This window comes from Somniosus microcephalus, chromosome 2 (genome assembly GCF_052327205.1).
Source record: "Somniosus microcephalus isolate GS21.2 chromosome 2, FLI_Smic_1.0, whole genome shotgun sequence".
Lineage (NCBI taxonomy): Eukaryota > Metazoa > Chordata > Chondrichthyes > Squaliformes > Somniosidae > Somniosus > Somniosus microcephalus.
Genome location: NC_140988.1, coordinates 270967623 through 270981434, shown reverse-complemented (window position 1 = coordinate 270981434; position 13812 = coordinate 270967623). Strand labels below are relative to the sequence as shown.

The 13812-nt window shown below is 43.5% G+C and overlaps 1 protein-coding gene across 5 annotated transcripts in view; it reads right to left on the bottom strand.

Moving 5' to 3' along the window:
• The window catches only part of dhx29 (DEAH (Asp-Glu-Ala-His) box polypeptide 29), a 147917-nt gene that overhangs the window by 85244 nt on the left and 48861 nt on the right, over positions 1–13812 (bottom strand). For all 5 annotated transcript variants that reach the window (XR_015074354.1, XM_085972169.1, XM_085972182.1 and 2 more), the window contains 2 exons: positions 7418–7541; positions 4068–4652 (listed from right to left, as the gene is read on the bottom strand). Coding sequence is in view for 4 of the 5 variants with exons in the window: in XM_085972169.1 (XP_085828295.1) it covers positions 4068–4652; positions 7418–7541 (709 nt within the window). In the remaining variant the exon portion in view is untranslated. The remainder of the gene's footprint in view (positions 1–4067; positions 4653–7417; positions 7542–13812) is intronic.

Below are 13812 nucleotides of genomic sequence, written 5' to 3'. Positions count from 1 at the left end.
GAATACCTAGCCTCTGACCTGCTCTTGTTGCCACAGTATTTATGTGGCTGGTCCAGTTAAGTTTCTGGTTAATGGTGACCCCCAGGATGTTGATAGTGGGGGATTCGGTGATGGTAATGCCATTGAATGGCATGGGGAGGTGGTTAGACTCTCGCTTGTTGGAGATAGTCATTGCCTGGCACTTCTGTGGCACGAATGTTACCTGCCACTTATCAGCCCAAGCCTGAACGTCGTCCAGATCTTGTTGCATGCAGGCATGGACTGCTTCATTATCTGTGGAGCTGCAAATGGCGCTGAACACTGTGCAGTCATCAGCGAACATCCCCATTTCTGACCTTATCTTGGAGGGAAGGTCATTGATGAAGCAGCTGAAGATGGTTGGGCTTAGGACACTGCCCTGAGGAACTCCTGCAGCGATGTCCTGGGGCTGTGATGATTGACCTTCAACCACCACAACCATCTTCTTTTGTGCTAGGTATGACTCCAGCCAGTGGAGCGTTTTCCCCGATTCCCATTGACTTCAGTTTTACTAGGGCTCCTTGATGCCACACTCGGTCAAATGCTGCCTTGATGTTGGGGGCAGTCACTCACCTCACCTCTGGAATTCAGCTCCTTTGACCATGTTTGGACCAAGGCTGTAATGAGGTCAGGAGCAGAGTGGTCTTGGCGGAACTCAAACTGGGCATCAGTGAGCAGGTTATTGGTGAGTAAGTGCCGCTTGATAGCACTGTTGATGACACCTTCCATCACTTTGCTGATGATTGAGAGTAGACTGATGAGGCGGTAATTGGCTGGGTTGGATTTGTCCTGCTTTTTGTGGACAGGACATACCTGGGCAGTATTCCACATTGTCGGATAGATGCCAGTGTTGTAGCTGTACTGGAACAGCTTGGCTAGAGGCGCGGCTAGTTATGGAGCACAAGTCTTCAGCACGATAGCCGGGATGTTGTCAGGACCCATAGCTTTTGCTGTATCCAGTGCGCTCAGCCGTTTCTTGATATCACGTGGAGTGAATCGAATTGGCTGAAGACTGGCTTCTGTGATGGTGGGGACCTCGGGAGTGGGCCGACATGGATCATCCACTCGGCATTTCTGGCTTAAGTTACAAACGCTTCAGCCTTGTCTTTTGCACTCACGTGCTGGGCTCCACCATCATTAAGGATGGGGATATTCTTGGAGCCTCCTCCTCCCGTTAGTTGTTTAATGGTTCACCACCATTCATGACTGGATGTGGCAGGACTGCAGAGCTTCGATCTGATCCATTGATTTTGGGATCGCATAGCCCTGTCTATAGCATGCTGCTTCCGTTTTTTAGCATGCATGTAGTCCTGTGTTGCAGCTTCCCCAGGTTGGCACCTCATTTTTAGGTACGCCTGGTGCTGCTCCTGGCATGCTCTTCTACACTCGTTGAGCCAGGGTTGGTCCCCTGGCTTGGTGGTAATGGGAGAGTGAGGGATATGCTGGGCCATGAGGTTACAGATTGTGGTGGAATACAATTCTGCTGCTGCTGCTGATGGCCCACAGCGCCTCATGGATGCCCAGTTTTGAGCTGCTAGATCCGTTCTGAATCTATCCCATTTAGCACGGTGGTAGTGCCACACAACATGATGGAGGGTGTCCTCAGTGTGAAGACGGGACTTCGTCTCCACAATGACTGTGCGGTGGTCACTGCTACCAATGCTGTCATGAACAGATGCATCTGCGACAGGTAGATTGGTGAGGACGAGGTCAAGTAGGTTTTTCCCCTCGTGTTGGTTCACTCACCACCTGTCACAGGCCCAGACTGGCAGTTATGTCCTTCAGGACTCAGCCAGCTCGGTCAGTAGTGGTGCTACTGAGCCACTCTTGGTGATGGACATTGAAGTCCCCCACCCAGAGTACATTCTGTGCCCTTGCTGTTCTCAGTGCTTCTTCCAAGTGGTGTTCAACATGGAGGAGTACTAATTCATCAGCTGAGGGAGGACGGTAGGTGGTAATCAGCAGGAGGTTTCCTTGCTCATGCTTGATCTGAAGTCATGGGGTCCAGAGTCAGTGTTGAGGACTCCCAGGGCCACTGCTTCCCGACTGCCGGTGGGACTGGACATACCCAGGGATGGTGATGGAGGAGTTTGGGACATTGACATTGGCTGAAAGGTATGATTCTGTCAGTATGACTATCAGTCTGTTGCTTGACTAGTCTGTGGGACAGCTCTCCCAATTTTGGCACAGGTCCCCAGATGTTGGTGGAAAAGACTTTGCAGGGTTGACTGGGCTGGGTGTGTCGTTGCCGTGTCCGTAGCCGGTGCCGAGGTCGATGCTGGGTGAACCGTCCGGTTTCATTCTTATTATTTTGTTTCGTAGTGGTTAGTTACAACTGAGTGACTTGTTAGGCCATTTCAGGAGGGCAGTTAAGAGTCAACCACATTGCTGTGGGTCTGGAGTCACATATAGGCCAGACTAGGTAAGGACGGCAGATTTCCTTCCCTAAAGGACATTAGTGAACCAGATGGGTTTTTACGACAATCCAATAGTTTCATGGTTACCATTACTGATACTAGCTTTTTATTCCAGATTTATTTAATTAACTGAATTTAACTTCCCCAGCTGCTGTGGTGGGATTTGAACTCATGTCTCTGGATCATTAGTCCAGGCCTCTGGATTACTAGCCCAGTGACATTACCACTATGCTACCATTCCTGTATGTCTTTGTCACGTGAAGGAAGTCTGAAAAAATAACTATTTAAAAAGAGCCTATTCTGGATTCTTTCCTCTAATAACAGTCAAATGGTAAGAAGGTTTTTTTTCTTAAGAAAAAGAACTAATTACAAATACAGAATTACATTAATATGGCAACATATGGCAAGCACGAGGTCATTTCACAAAATTCTGACCGACAAATAGGGGATCTCTTTATATTAAAAATTGTGATTTAAAAATTGGCTTCAATCATTGAATTCTAATCAGCCCATTCTGTGCTCTACTTTTAAGATCTTATCTGCCTCCTCTGGATCTACAATTCTTTTTAACTTGCTGTCATCTATGAACTTAAAAACTGTGAATGGTGACTGTAAAGTCAGGTCTCCCAACACTAAACTCTGGGGACCCCTACTTAATACCACTCTCCCCCATTTTGTCCTAGCTCCCCTTACGAATCCTTCCTTCCCTTTAGTCAGTTACTAATCCACATCCTTGTCTTACCTTTGAAATCCACTGACCTTAATTTATAAGAGCCAAACATGCAGAATTTTATGAAAGCACCTTTGGAAGTCCAGGCACATGACATATGGCTTTCCTCTGCCAATATGGGATGTCACGTCCTTTAAAAGAAAAAGTGTTGACCAAGCCAGATCTAGCCCTCTATTTGTTCACATGCCCTTAAATGCACACAATCACCACTCCTCTTGCAGTGCAATGGCTTAGTCACTGCATGCTGAAGCTACCGAGCCCCTCAATAGGGCAATGAAAATAAATTTTCTCTGAATTCTTCAAAAGATGCAATGTACTAAAAATTCTGCAGGCCCCTTTTAGGACAAGGTTGTCTTGGACTAGAATGTTGCTCCTTATCTGAAGAGGCTATTAACACCGATCTCGCTCTCCAGGACAAAAGCCAGGAAAAAGCTCGCTAGCTGATATCGAAATTCCTCTCACCTCTACTATTAATCTCTCACTTCATTTCAAGTTTTTTTAACCTCTCTCGGTTTCATAAATATCACTATATAGTCTATGCAGTTCTGAACTGTCCGCCTTGTTCCTTCTGAACTCCAAATATACTCCCCCACATATTCTTCCTCTCTATATTCCTATATTGAAATCAAAACCCACAGCAGTCTCCTGTACCAACTTATTCTTTGCCAGCACCTTAAAACTGTCAAGCTCCTTACCTCCTTTAGCTTTTCTTTCCTCCTATCTTAAGCCCAAACATGTCAGCACTTAAATCACTACTTCGATTTGCCTCGTCTTCTTTACCTTTTTCAGCCTTAGTGGTACTTTACCTTGGTTTTTCAATTAAAAATGAAAAATACTGTGATCACAATTAAGAATTTTTTTTTTAATGACCCTATTCACCTCAGAAATATTTTATATCTTACTTTTCCTCCAGGACCTTCTTCACAACCAAGCTCCTCGCAAACCCTTGTTGCCAGACTCACTGCTGAAATCCTTCGAGGCTGGGTACAAATAATATTGCATTTTGTAGTCTCACGTGATAGTAAATCTTCTAACAAGAACTGAGGTATTTGAGTGCTCTTCCCACTGCCTGTTTCACCTGCCACAACTACCACTCGATGCCTTCTCAAAGTTTCAAGAATTTGCATTTTGTGTTGAAAGACAGGTAACAGTTGCCTATCTTTTAAAAGTTTTTGAAACTTGACAGAACGCTGCAAGTTTTTTAAAGTAGTCTTTGCTGAGTCCAAATTATCTGCCTTTTCCTGATCAATAGATAGGCTTTTGAAGTCATCCTCAGTTACCAAATTCTCCCAGGAGTCCTCTGGATCTTCTGTTGTTAGTGAAGTACAAGTGGATGGTTGCTGCTTTAGTGTGTTCAACAGTCTGGTGATAAATTGTTCACGTGGTTTATTCCTTTCCATCTGTCTTTTCTCAGTTTTATTCTTTTCAGCTTCACTCCATTCAATCCACACATCCCGATATGTAGATGGAAGCAATTGATGTATTGCCTGAAATGTAAAAAAAAGTTAAAACTTGAGGTATATAAGTTTGAAGTAGTTATTCTGCCTAGGTGAGAATACCATAATTCCACTCATACACCCAATACAAAACTAGAAGTTTCTTTTTTTTTTAAACTTTACAAATCCATAGTTTCTAACAGGTTTGCCATTTTGTTATTACTTAGTCACACACAATACGATATTGCGGTTATATCTATTTCTGCACTTGACCTTGGCTAACAACTAGCCACACCGCTGTTCATGCATGGGGAAAAAAAAGTTTAGAAAAATATTTGAACGCAACTGCTAAGGAGAGGACACGCACTTCCACAAAAATCACTGAGAAAGTAACCACGCCTTTCTGTGCCTTTTCCTGGTAGCTGGTTTCAGAGCAGCAACATCAACAATCCAAGAGAAGGTTACCATCTTGCTCTGACAGATGACTAGTGCTGTGGGAAAGTTACAGCAAAAAGGAAGAGAAGGAGGAAGAGAATACCTTGTAAAAAAATTGAAGACAAATGGCCTGAACATCCCATACTAGAAGAAAAAGCTACTGATCTCACTCCTGATGGCTGCTCAGTGAACCCTGTTGTGAGTGACCATGTGGAGGTTGAGAACACACAATTCTACAGTGCTCCATACATAACACTTGCAATAATGAAGCACACCATGCCAGCCTGCAGAAGAACCTGGACAAGATCCAGCACTGAATAACACGGACAAGTAATGCTCGACAATGACCATCTCCAATAAGGCTCCGCCTCCCGCTGACCTTCAAGGGAACCACCATTAATGAGTCCCCTCACGATCAATATTCTGGGAGTCACCATTGACCAGAAGCTAAACTGAACCAGCCACATCAGCGTCATGATTACGAGAGACAGGGAAAGACTGGGTACTCAAGTGCTCATTTCCTGGCCCCTGGCTGAATGCTGCAGCAATAACACTCAGAAGTGTCATCTTCTAGAACAGAGCAGTCCAGTTATGTGGAGAGACTAGCAAAGCTGGGATTGTTCTCCTTAAAGCAGAGGGGTTAAGGGGAGATTTAATAGGTGTTGAAAATTATATGGGGTTTTGATAAGCGTAAATAAGGAGAAACTGTTTCTACTGGCAGGTGGGTCAGTAACCGTTAATGGGCAATAAATGCAGCTTGATCAACCTCACCCACATCCCAAGAACATTTCTTTTAAAAAACTGAATGCAATACTCCCCTCAAACAGCCTGTTGATAATCATACATGTTGAATGGCCACATGAGGTGAGGCAATGATAGTTATCAATACCTTATTATTTGTCACTATTTTTAGGGAGGGGAAATTTAAAAAGATAGTGATGATTATTGGCACACAATTGCATGTTATTAAATTTTATTAACAGCTTGGTGGCATAGCAAGCTTGTGTATTAAATGATTGCACCATGAGAGTGATACAATCAAGACCACCATCACACACCTCCATGTGTGTTTTAAGAGGTAGAAAGGAATGGGGAGGGATGGGAACCCAAGGGTGCAAGCATAAACATACTGATCAGTAGCTATACCATCCATTAGCTGCCAACAGTTCTTTGTTTATACTACCTGGCTGTGATTTGGGCTGCTCTGTACATATGTGCTTACATGCATAGACAGAACTATGCCCCTGCCATTAAATTTTAAGTATATCAAGAACATGGGCAGGATTTCCTATACACTCAGCATATCTTAAATACGGTCAGTATGCTAATTACATGTCTGAGAGCTCCAAAAGACCCCACGAGCATTTATAAACCTGGATGAACACTGGACTGGAGTTATACTCCACATAGTCTCAAACCCAAGCAGTGCAAGACTGCCTCCTTCAGGGCAGTCGCTCACTGCTCCCTCCAGAGATATGCTGCAATTTTCATGTCCCAAGCATCCCAAGAAGGGGTTTGGGAGAGGGAGGCAGGAAGACAAAATTCTAATTGCCATTATTTTACCAAGATTAAAATGTTTGTATTCATGCTTAAACAAGTGCAAGTAGGTCAGCAAGCTGAAATGATCTTTCTCAAAATAGAAATCAAATGGATCGTTACGATTTCTATTCATTTTTATAACATTTAATTAGTGCCACTATTTGCAAACAATTGAGAAAGTTTAGCAAACTTGGTCAAACCAACACGTGTGCTAAAGCATCCCAAAGTTAATTCAATGCGGTCAGGATTGCGGTTTCCTCAAACTGATGTTTGTTCACGGGGCCACAAAACATAAAATGTATTTATTTATTTATATTTTACAGAAAATATATAGGGAAACTAAGCAATAGAAGATAATAAGTACTCTCTCTTTAAAGAGATTATTTAACGGAAAAGAGCATTGTAAAGTGCAGTCATGATTTAGTGTACTCAATTGCATTTTTTGGTAACCAATTCTTTCTCCTCGTTAACTTTCTCCTCTCAATAAATTATCTTCTGGTTCTACAGGTGCTGGACACTCTGCAGTACTTCACACTAGTGTCCACTCACCTAGATAATACTTGTTAGGCTATCTGAGAATTTAGGGATGAGGGTGGGCTGAGCCAGGTCCTAACTTTGTCCAACATCCACACAAGTACACTTTCCAACAAGTCACTGCATAGGAATCAAGAGGGGGAACTCTGGTTGTTTTTCCCCACGCCCTCGCCCAGAGGTGCTCAGGCTATCCGTGCTCCTAGTGGAAATCTTTCCATTCCTTTAGGCATAGAAGAGAAAATATGCTGGCTGCTGAATGTGTTCATTGGCAAATGCATAATTAATGGAGGGTTAATGATGCACCTTACCTGTCCTCTTACTAAATGCCACAGGGCCAATGTAGATGCCAGATGTTGGGCTTGCATGGCATCTTCTGTGAGAATTGTAGGACATACTTCCAGTATCCCATCCTTCTGCTGGTTTACTCTTACACTGAATAAAATATATACAATATTTAGTGGCAGGCTTATGCCAACACTTACTGATATGAAACATGTACATTCTTCACTGTTAGCCAAGCACTTGCACCACTTTAAAATTCTTTCTCTTACACCATTCTTGGCAAAGGGCATGACAACATTACTCAAAATTAGCTAATGGATATATCAACCTCTTTTTTCCAAATACCTACCACTCCCCACATGGTATAATTCATTCAATACTTAAGTCAGTGCATTGGAATTACAAAGGCAAGGAACTGGTATTAAGAAATATTGGAACAGCTTTCCCCCCCACTATGTTACTTGAACAGTTACATAGAAGATAGGAGCAGGAGTAGGCCATTCGGCCCCTCGAGCCTGTTCTGCCATTTAATGAGATCATGGCTGATCATCCGAATTCAGTATCCTGTCGCTGCTTTCTCTCCATATCCCTTGATCCCTTTAGCCTTAAGAAATATATCTAACTCCTTCTTGAATATACAAACAGTTCATTGCAATGATTAAAACAATTAAATTAAAAAGCAAAAAACATAATATAGCACATCAGTCAGCATCCGATAACATTAAAAAAGTTTTAAATATTTTGAATGGAAATGCTTCATTAGAACTGGATATCCAGACTGAAAAATATGTCCTGCCACCTTCGGGGACCTATGCACATCAACTCCCAGGTCCCTCTGTCCCTGCACACTATTTAAAACTGTGCCATTAAGTGTATATTGCCTCTCCCCGTTGCTTCTGCCAAAATGCATCATCTCACATGTCTCTGTATTAAATTTCATCTGCCACTTGTCTGCCCATTCTGCTAGCCTTTCTATGTCCTGTTGCAGTCGATTGGTATCATCCTCACTGTTTGCCACACCCCAAAGTTTGGTGTCATCAGCAAATTTAGAGATTCTACTCTGTAATCCAATATCCAATATCCAGGTCATTTATATCTATCAAAAAAGTGGCCCCAGCACTGACCCTTGGGGAACACCAATGTCTACCATCCTCCAGTCTGAAAAACAGCCATTTATCACAACTCGCGGTTTTCTGTCCTTAAGCCAATTCCTTATCCAAGCTGCCACTGACCCACCTATTCCATGAGCCTCAATTTTGTTAACCAGCCTTCTATGTGGTACTTTGTCAAACACCTTCCAAAAATCCATGTAGACAACATCCATTGCATTCCCTTCATCAATCCTCTGTTACTTCATCAAAAAATTCAATTAGGTTAGTGCAACACGATCTGCCTTTTACAAATCAGTGTTGGCTCTCCTTAATTAGCTTAAACCTCTCCAAGTGCCCGTTAATTTTTTCCTTGATTATTGTTTCTAAAACTTTACCCATCATTCTTCTAGACTCGAGAGAGTATAGGTTCATTCTACTCAATCTCTCCTCTCATCCCAGGGATCAATCTACTGAACCTTCATGACATCGCCTCTAAGGCAAGTATATCCCACCTCAGTTAAGAAGACCAAATCTGTGCGCAGTACTCCAGGTGTGGTCTCACCAAAGTCCTGTACAATTGCAGCAAGACTTCCTTACTCTTGTACGCCAACCCCTTTACAATAAAAGCCAATATGCCTTTTGCCTTCCTAATTGCTTGCTGTACCTGCATGCTAACTGTGTTTCCTGTATGAGAACACCTAAATCTCTCTGAACACCAACATTTAATAGTTTCTCACCATTTAAAAAGTATTCCGTTTTTCTATTCTTCCTACCAAAGTGAATAACCTCACATTTCTCCACATTATACTCCATCTGCCACCTTATTGCCCACTCAATTAACCTATCTATATCCCTTTGCAGGCTTTTTGCATCCTCCTCACAGCTTACTTTCCCACCTAACTTTGTAGCATCAGCACACTTGAATACATTGCACTTGGTCCCTTCATCTAAGTCATTAATATAGATTGTAAATAGCTGAGGCCCAAGCACTGATCCTTGTGGCACCCTACTAGTTACAGCCTGCAACCTGAAAATGACCCATTTATTCCTACTGTTTACTGTCCGTTAACCAATCCTCTATCCATGCCAATCTACCCCCAACCCCATGAGCCCTTATCTTGCGTAACAACCTTTTATGTGGCACCTTATCGAATGCCTTTTGGAAATCCAAATATACTACATCCACTGGTTCCCCTTTAGCTACCCTGCTAGTTGTATCCTCAAAAAACTAAATAAATTTGTTAAACACGATTTCCCCTTGATAAAACCATGTTGACTCTACCGAATCACCATATGATTTTCTAAATGCCCTGTTACCACTTCCTTAATAATGGATTCCAGCATTTTCCCAACAACTGATGGCAAGCTAACTGGCCTGTAGTTCCACTTATCTAGGCTGACACTCCAGTGCAGTGCTGAGGGAGTGCTGCACTGTCGGAGGTGGGGTCTTTCGGATGAGAAATTAAACCAAGGCCCCTTCTGCTCTCTCAGGTGGATGCAAAAGATTCCATGGCACTATTTCAAAGAGCAGGGAAGTTATCCCCGGTGTCCTGGCCAATATTTAGCCCTCAATCAACACAACAGAAACAGATTATCTGGTCATCATCACATTGCTGTTTGTGGGAGCTTGCTCTGCGCAAACTGACTGCCACGTTCCCTACACTCCAATAATGACTGCACTCCAAAAGTACTTTGGCTGTAAAGCGCTTCGAGACATCCGGTGATCATGAAAGGTGCTATATAAATGCAAGTCGTTCTTTCTTTGCTCTCTCCCTCCTTTCTTGAATAGTAGGGTTACATTTGCTACCTTCCAACTTGGTGGGACCGTTCTGGAATCTAAGAAATTTTGGAAGATGACAACCAAGGCACCCACCATCTCTGCAGCCACCTCTTTTGGAACCCTAGGCTGTAGGCAATCATGTCATGGGGATTTGTTGGCTTTTAGTCTCATTAGTTTCTCAAGTACTTTTTCTCTACTGATATCAATTACTTTAAGTTCCTCACTCTTATTAGCGCCTTGGTGCCTCACTATTTTTGGTATGCTTTTTGCATCTTCGACTGTGAAGACAGATACAAAATATTTGTTTAAAGTCTGCCATTTCCTTAGTCCCCATTATAATTTCTCCTGTCTCAGCCTCTAAGGGACCAACGCTTACTTTTGCTACTCTCTTCCTTTTTACAGACTTGAAGTTCTTAATTTTTAAAATATTTCTTGCTGGTTTACTCTCATTCTATTTTTTCCCTTTATGATCATTTTTTTGGACATACTTTGCTAGTTTCTAAAGCTCTCCCAATCCTCAGGTGTACTACTATTCTTCACAACATTATAAGCCTCTTCTTTTAACCGAATGCTATCCTTAACTTCTTTAGTTAGCCGCAGATGGATCACTTTCCCCGTGGAGTTTTTATTTCTCAATTGAATGTATATTCGTTGAGAATTTTGGAATATTTCTTTAAATATCTACTGCTTATCTACCGTCATACCTTTTAATCTAATTTTCCAATCTACCTAAGCCAACTCCCCTCTCATACCTATGTAATTGGCTTTATTTAAGTTTAGGGCTCTTGTTTCGGACTTAAGTTTCACTCTCAAACCCAATGTGAAATTCTATCATATTATGATCACTCTTCCCCAGAGGATCCTTTACTGTGAGATTACTAATTATCCCCGTCTCATTACACAATACAAGATCTAAAATAGCCTGTTCCCTGGTTGGTTCCATGACATATTGTGCTAGGAAACTGTCTCAAATACATTCCACGAACTCGTCCTCCAGACTACCTTTGCCAATTTGATTTGTCCAATCTGTATGAAGATTAAAGTCCCCCACGATTATTGCATTACCTCTGTTACAAGCCCCTATACTCTGTCCAATGGTTTAGCTACTGTTAGGGGGCTTATAAACTACTCCCACTGCTGTTTCCTGCCCCTTGTTATTTCTTATTTCCACAAATACTGATTCTACTTCCTTCTTTTCTGAGCCAAGATCCTTTTTTTTTTAATTCATTGATGGGATGTGGGCGTCGCTGGCTAGGCCTGCATTTAGTGCCCATCCCTAATTGCCCTGGAGAAGATGGTGGTGAGCCGCCTTCTTGAACCGCTGCAGTCCATATGGTGTAGGTAACACCCACAATGCTGTTAGGGAGGGAGTTCCAGGATTTTGGCCCAGCGACAGTGAAGGGATGGCAATACAGATCCAAGTCAGGATGGTGTGTGGCTTGGAGGGGAACTTGTAGGTGGTGATGTTCCCATGCGTCTGCTGCCCTTGTCCTTCTAAGTGGTAGAGGTCGCGGGTTTGGAAGGTGCTGTTGAAGGAGCTTTGGCGAGTTGCTGCAGTGCATCTTGTAGATGGTACACACTGCAGCCACAGTGCGCCGGTGGTGGAGGGAGTGAATGCTGAAGGTGGTGGATGGAGTGCCAATCAAGCGGGCTGCTTTATCCTGAATGGTGTCGAGCTTGAGTGTTGTTGGAGCTGCACTCATCCAGGCAAGTGGAGAGTATTCCATCACACTCCTGACTTGTGCCTTGTAGATGGTGGAAAGGCTTTGGGGAGTCAGGAGGTGAGACACTCGCCGCAGAATTCCCAGCCTCTGGCCTGCTCTTGTAGCCACAGTATTTATATGGTTGGTCCAGTTCAGTTTCTGATCAATGGTAACCCCCAGGATGTTGATAGTGGGGGAATTCAGCGATGGTAATGCCATTGAATGTCAAGGGGAGATGGTTAGAGTCTCGCTTGTTGGAGATGGTCATTGCCTGGCACTTGTGTGGTGCGAATGTTACTTGCCACTTGTCAGCCCAAGTCTGAATGTTGTCCAGGTCTTGCTGCATATGGACACGGACTGCGTCAGTATCTGACGAGTCTCGAATGGTGCTGAACAGTGTGCAATCATCAGCGAACATCCCCACTTCTGACCTTATGATGGAGGGAAGGTCATTGATGAAACAGCTGAAGATGGTTGGGCCGAGGACACTGCCCTGAGGAACTCCTGCAGTGATGTCATGTGATTGAGATGAATGACCTCCAACAACCACAGCCAACTTCCTTTGTGCTAGGTATGATTCCAACCAATGGAGAGTTTTCCCCTTGATTCCCATTGACTTCAGTTTTGCTAGGGCTCCTTGATGCCACACTCGATCAAATGCTGCCTTGATGTCAAGGGCAGTCACTCTCACCTCACTTCTTGAGTTCAGCTCTTTTGTCCATGTTTGGACCAAGGCTGTAATGAGGTCAGGAGCTGAGTGGCCCTGGCGCAACCCAAACTGGGCGTCAGTTAGCAGGTTATTGCTGAGTAAGTGCCGCTTGATGGCACTGTCGTCGACACCTTCCATCACTTTGCTGATGATTGAGAGTAGACTGATGGGGCGGTAATTGGCCGGGTCGGATTTGTCCTGCTTTTTGTAGACAGGACATACTTGGGCAATTTTCTACATTGCCGGGTAGATGCCAGTGTTGTAGCTGTACTGGAACAGCTTGGCTAGGGGCGCAGCTAGTTCTGGAGCACAAGTCTTCAGTACTATTACTGGAATGTTGTCAGGGCCCATAGCCTTCGCAGTATCCAGTGTCTTCAGCCGTTTCTTGACATCACGTGGAGTGAATTGAATGGGCTGAAGACTGGCATCTGTGATGCTGGGGGCCTCAGGAGGAGGTCGAGATGGGTCATCCACTCAGCACTTCTGGCTGAAGATAGTTGCAAATGCTTCAGCCTTGTCTTTTGCACTCACGTGCTGGGCTCCACCATCATTGAGGATGGGGATATTTTTGGAGCCTCCTCCTCCTGTTAACTGTTTAATTGTCCACCACCACTCATGACTGGATGTGGCAGGACTGCAGTGCTTTGATTTGATCCGATGGTTGTGAGATCGCTTAGCTCTGTCTATCGCATGTTGCTTCCGTTGTTTGGCATGCAAGTAGTCCTGTGTTGTAGCCTCACCAGGTTGACACCTCATTTTTCGGTATGCCTGGTGCTGTTCCCGGCATGCTCTTCTGCACTCTTCGTTAAACCAGGGTTGATCTCCCTGTCCTTATGTCATCTTTTATTATCAGGGCTACCCCCCAACTTTTCCATTCTGCCTGTCTTTGCAAAACATCAAGTACCCTGGAATATTTAGTTCACAATCTTGGTCACCTTGCAACCATGTCTCTGTAATGGCTATTAGATCAAACTTATTTGTCTCCATTTGTGCCACTAATTTGTCTATCTTGTTACAAATGCTTCGTGAATTCAGATAAAGAGCCTTTAATTTTAACTTTTTAATCATTATTCCCTTCTTTCACCGTATTCGCTGATGCACTATTACCATTAATCTGTTACTTCCTGCTTATCTTTAC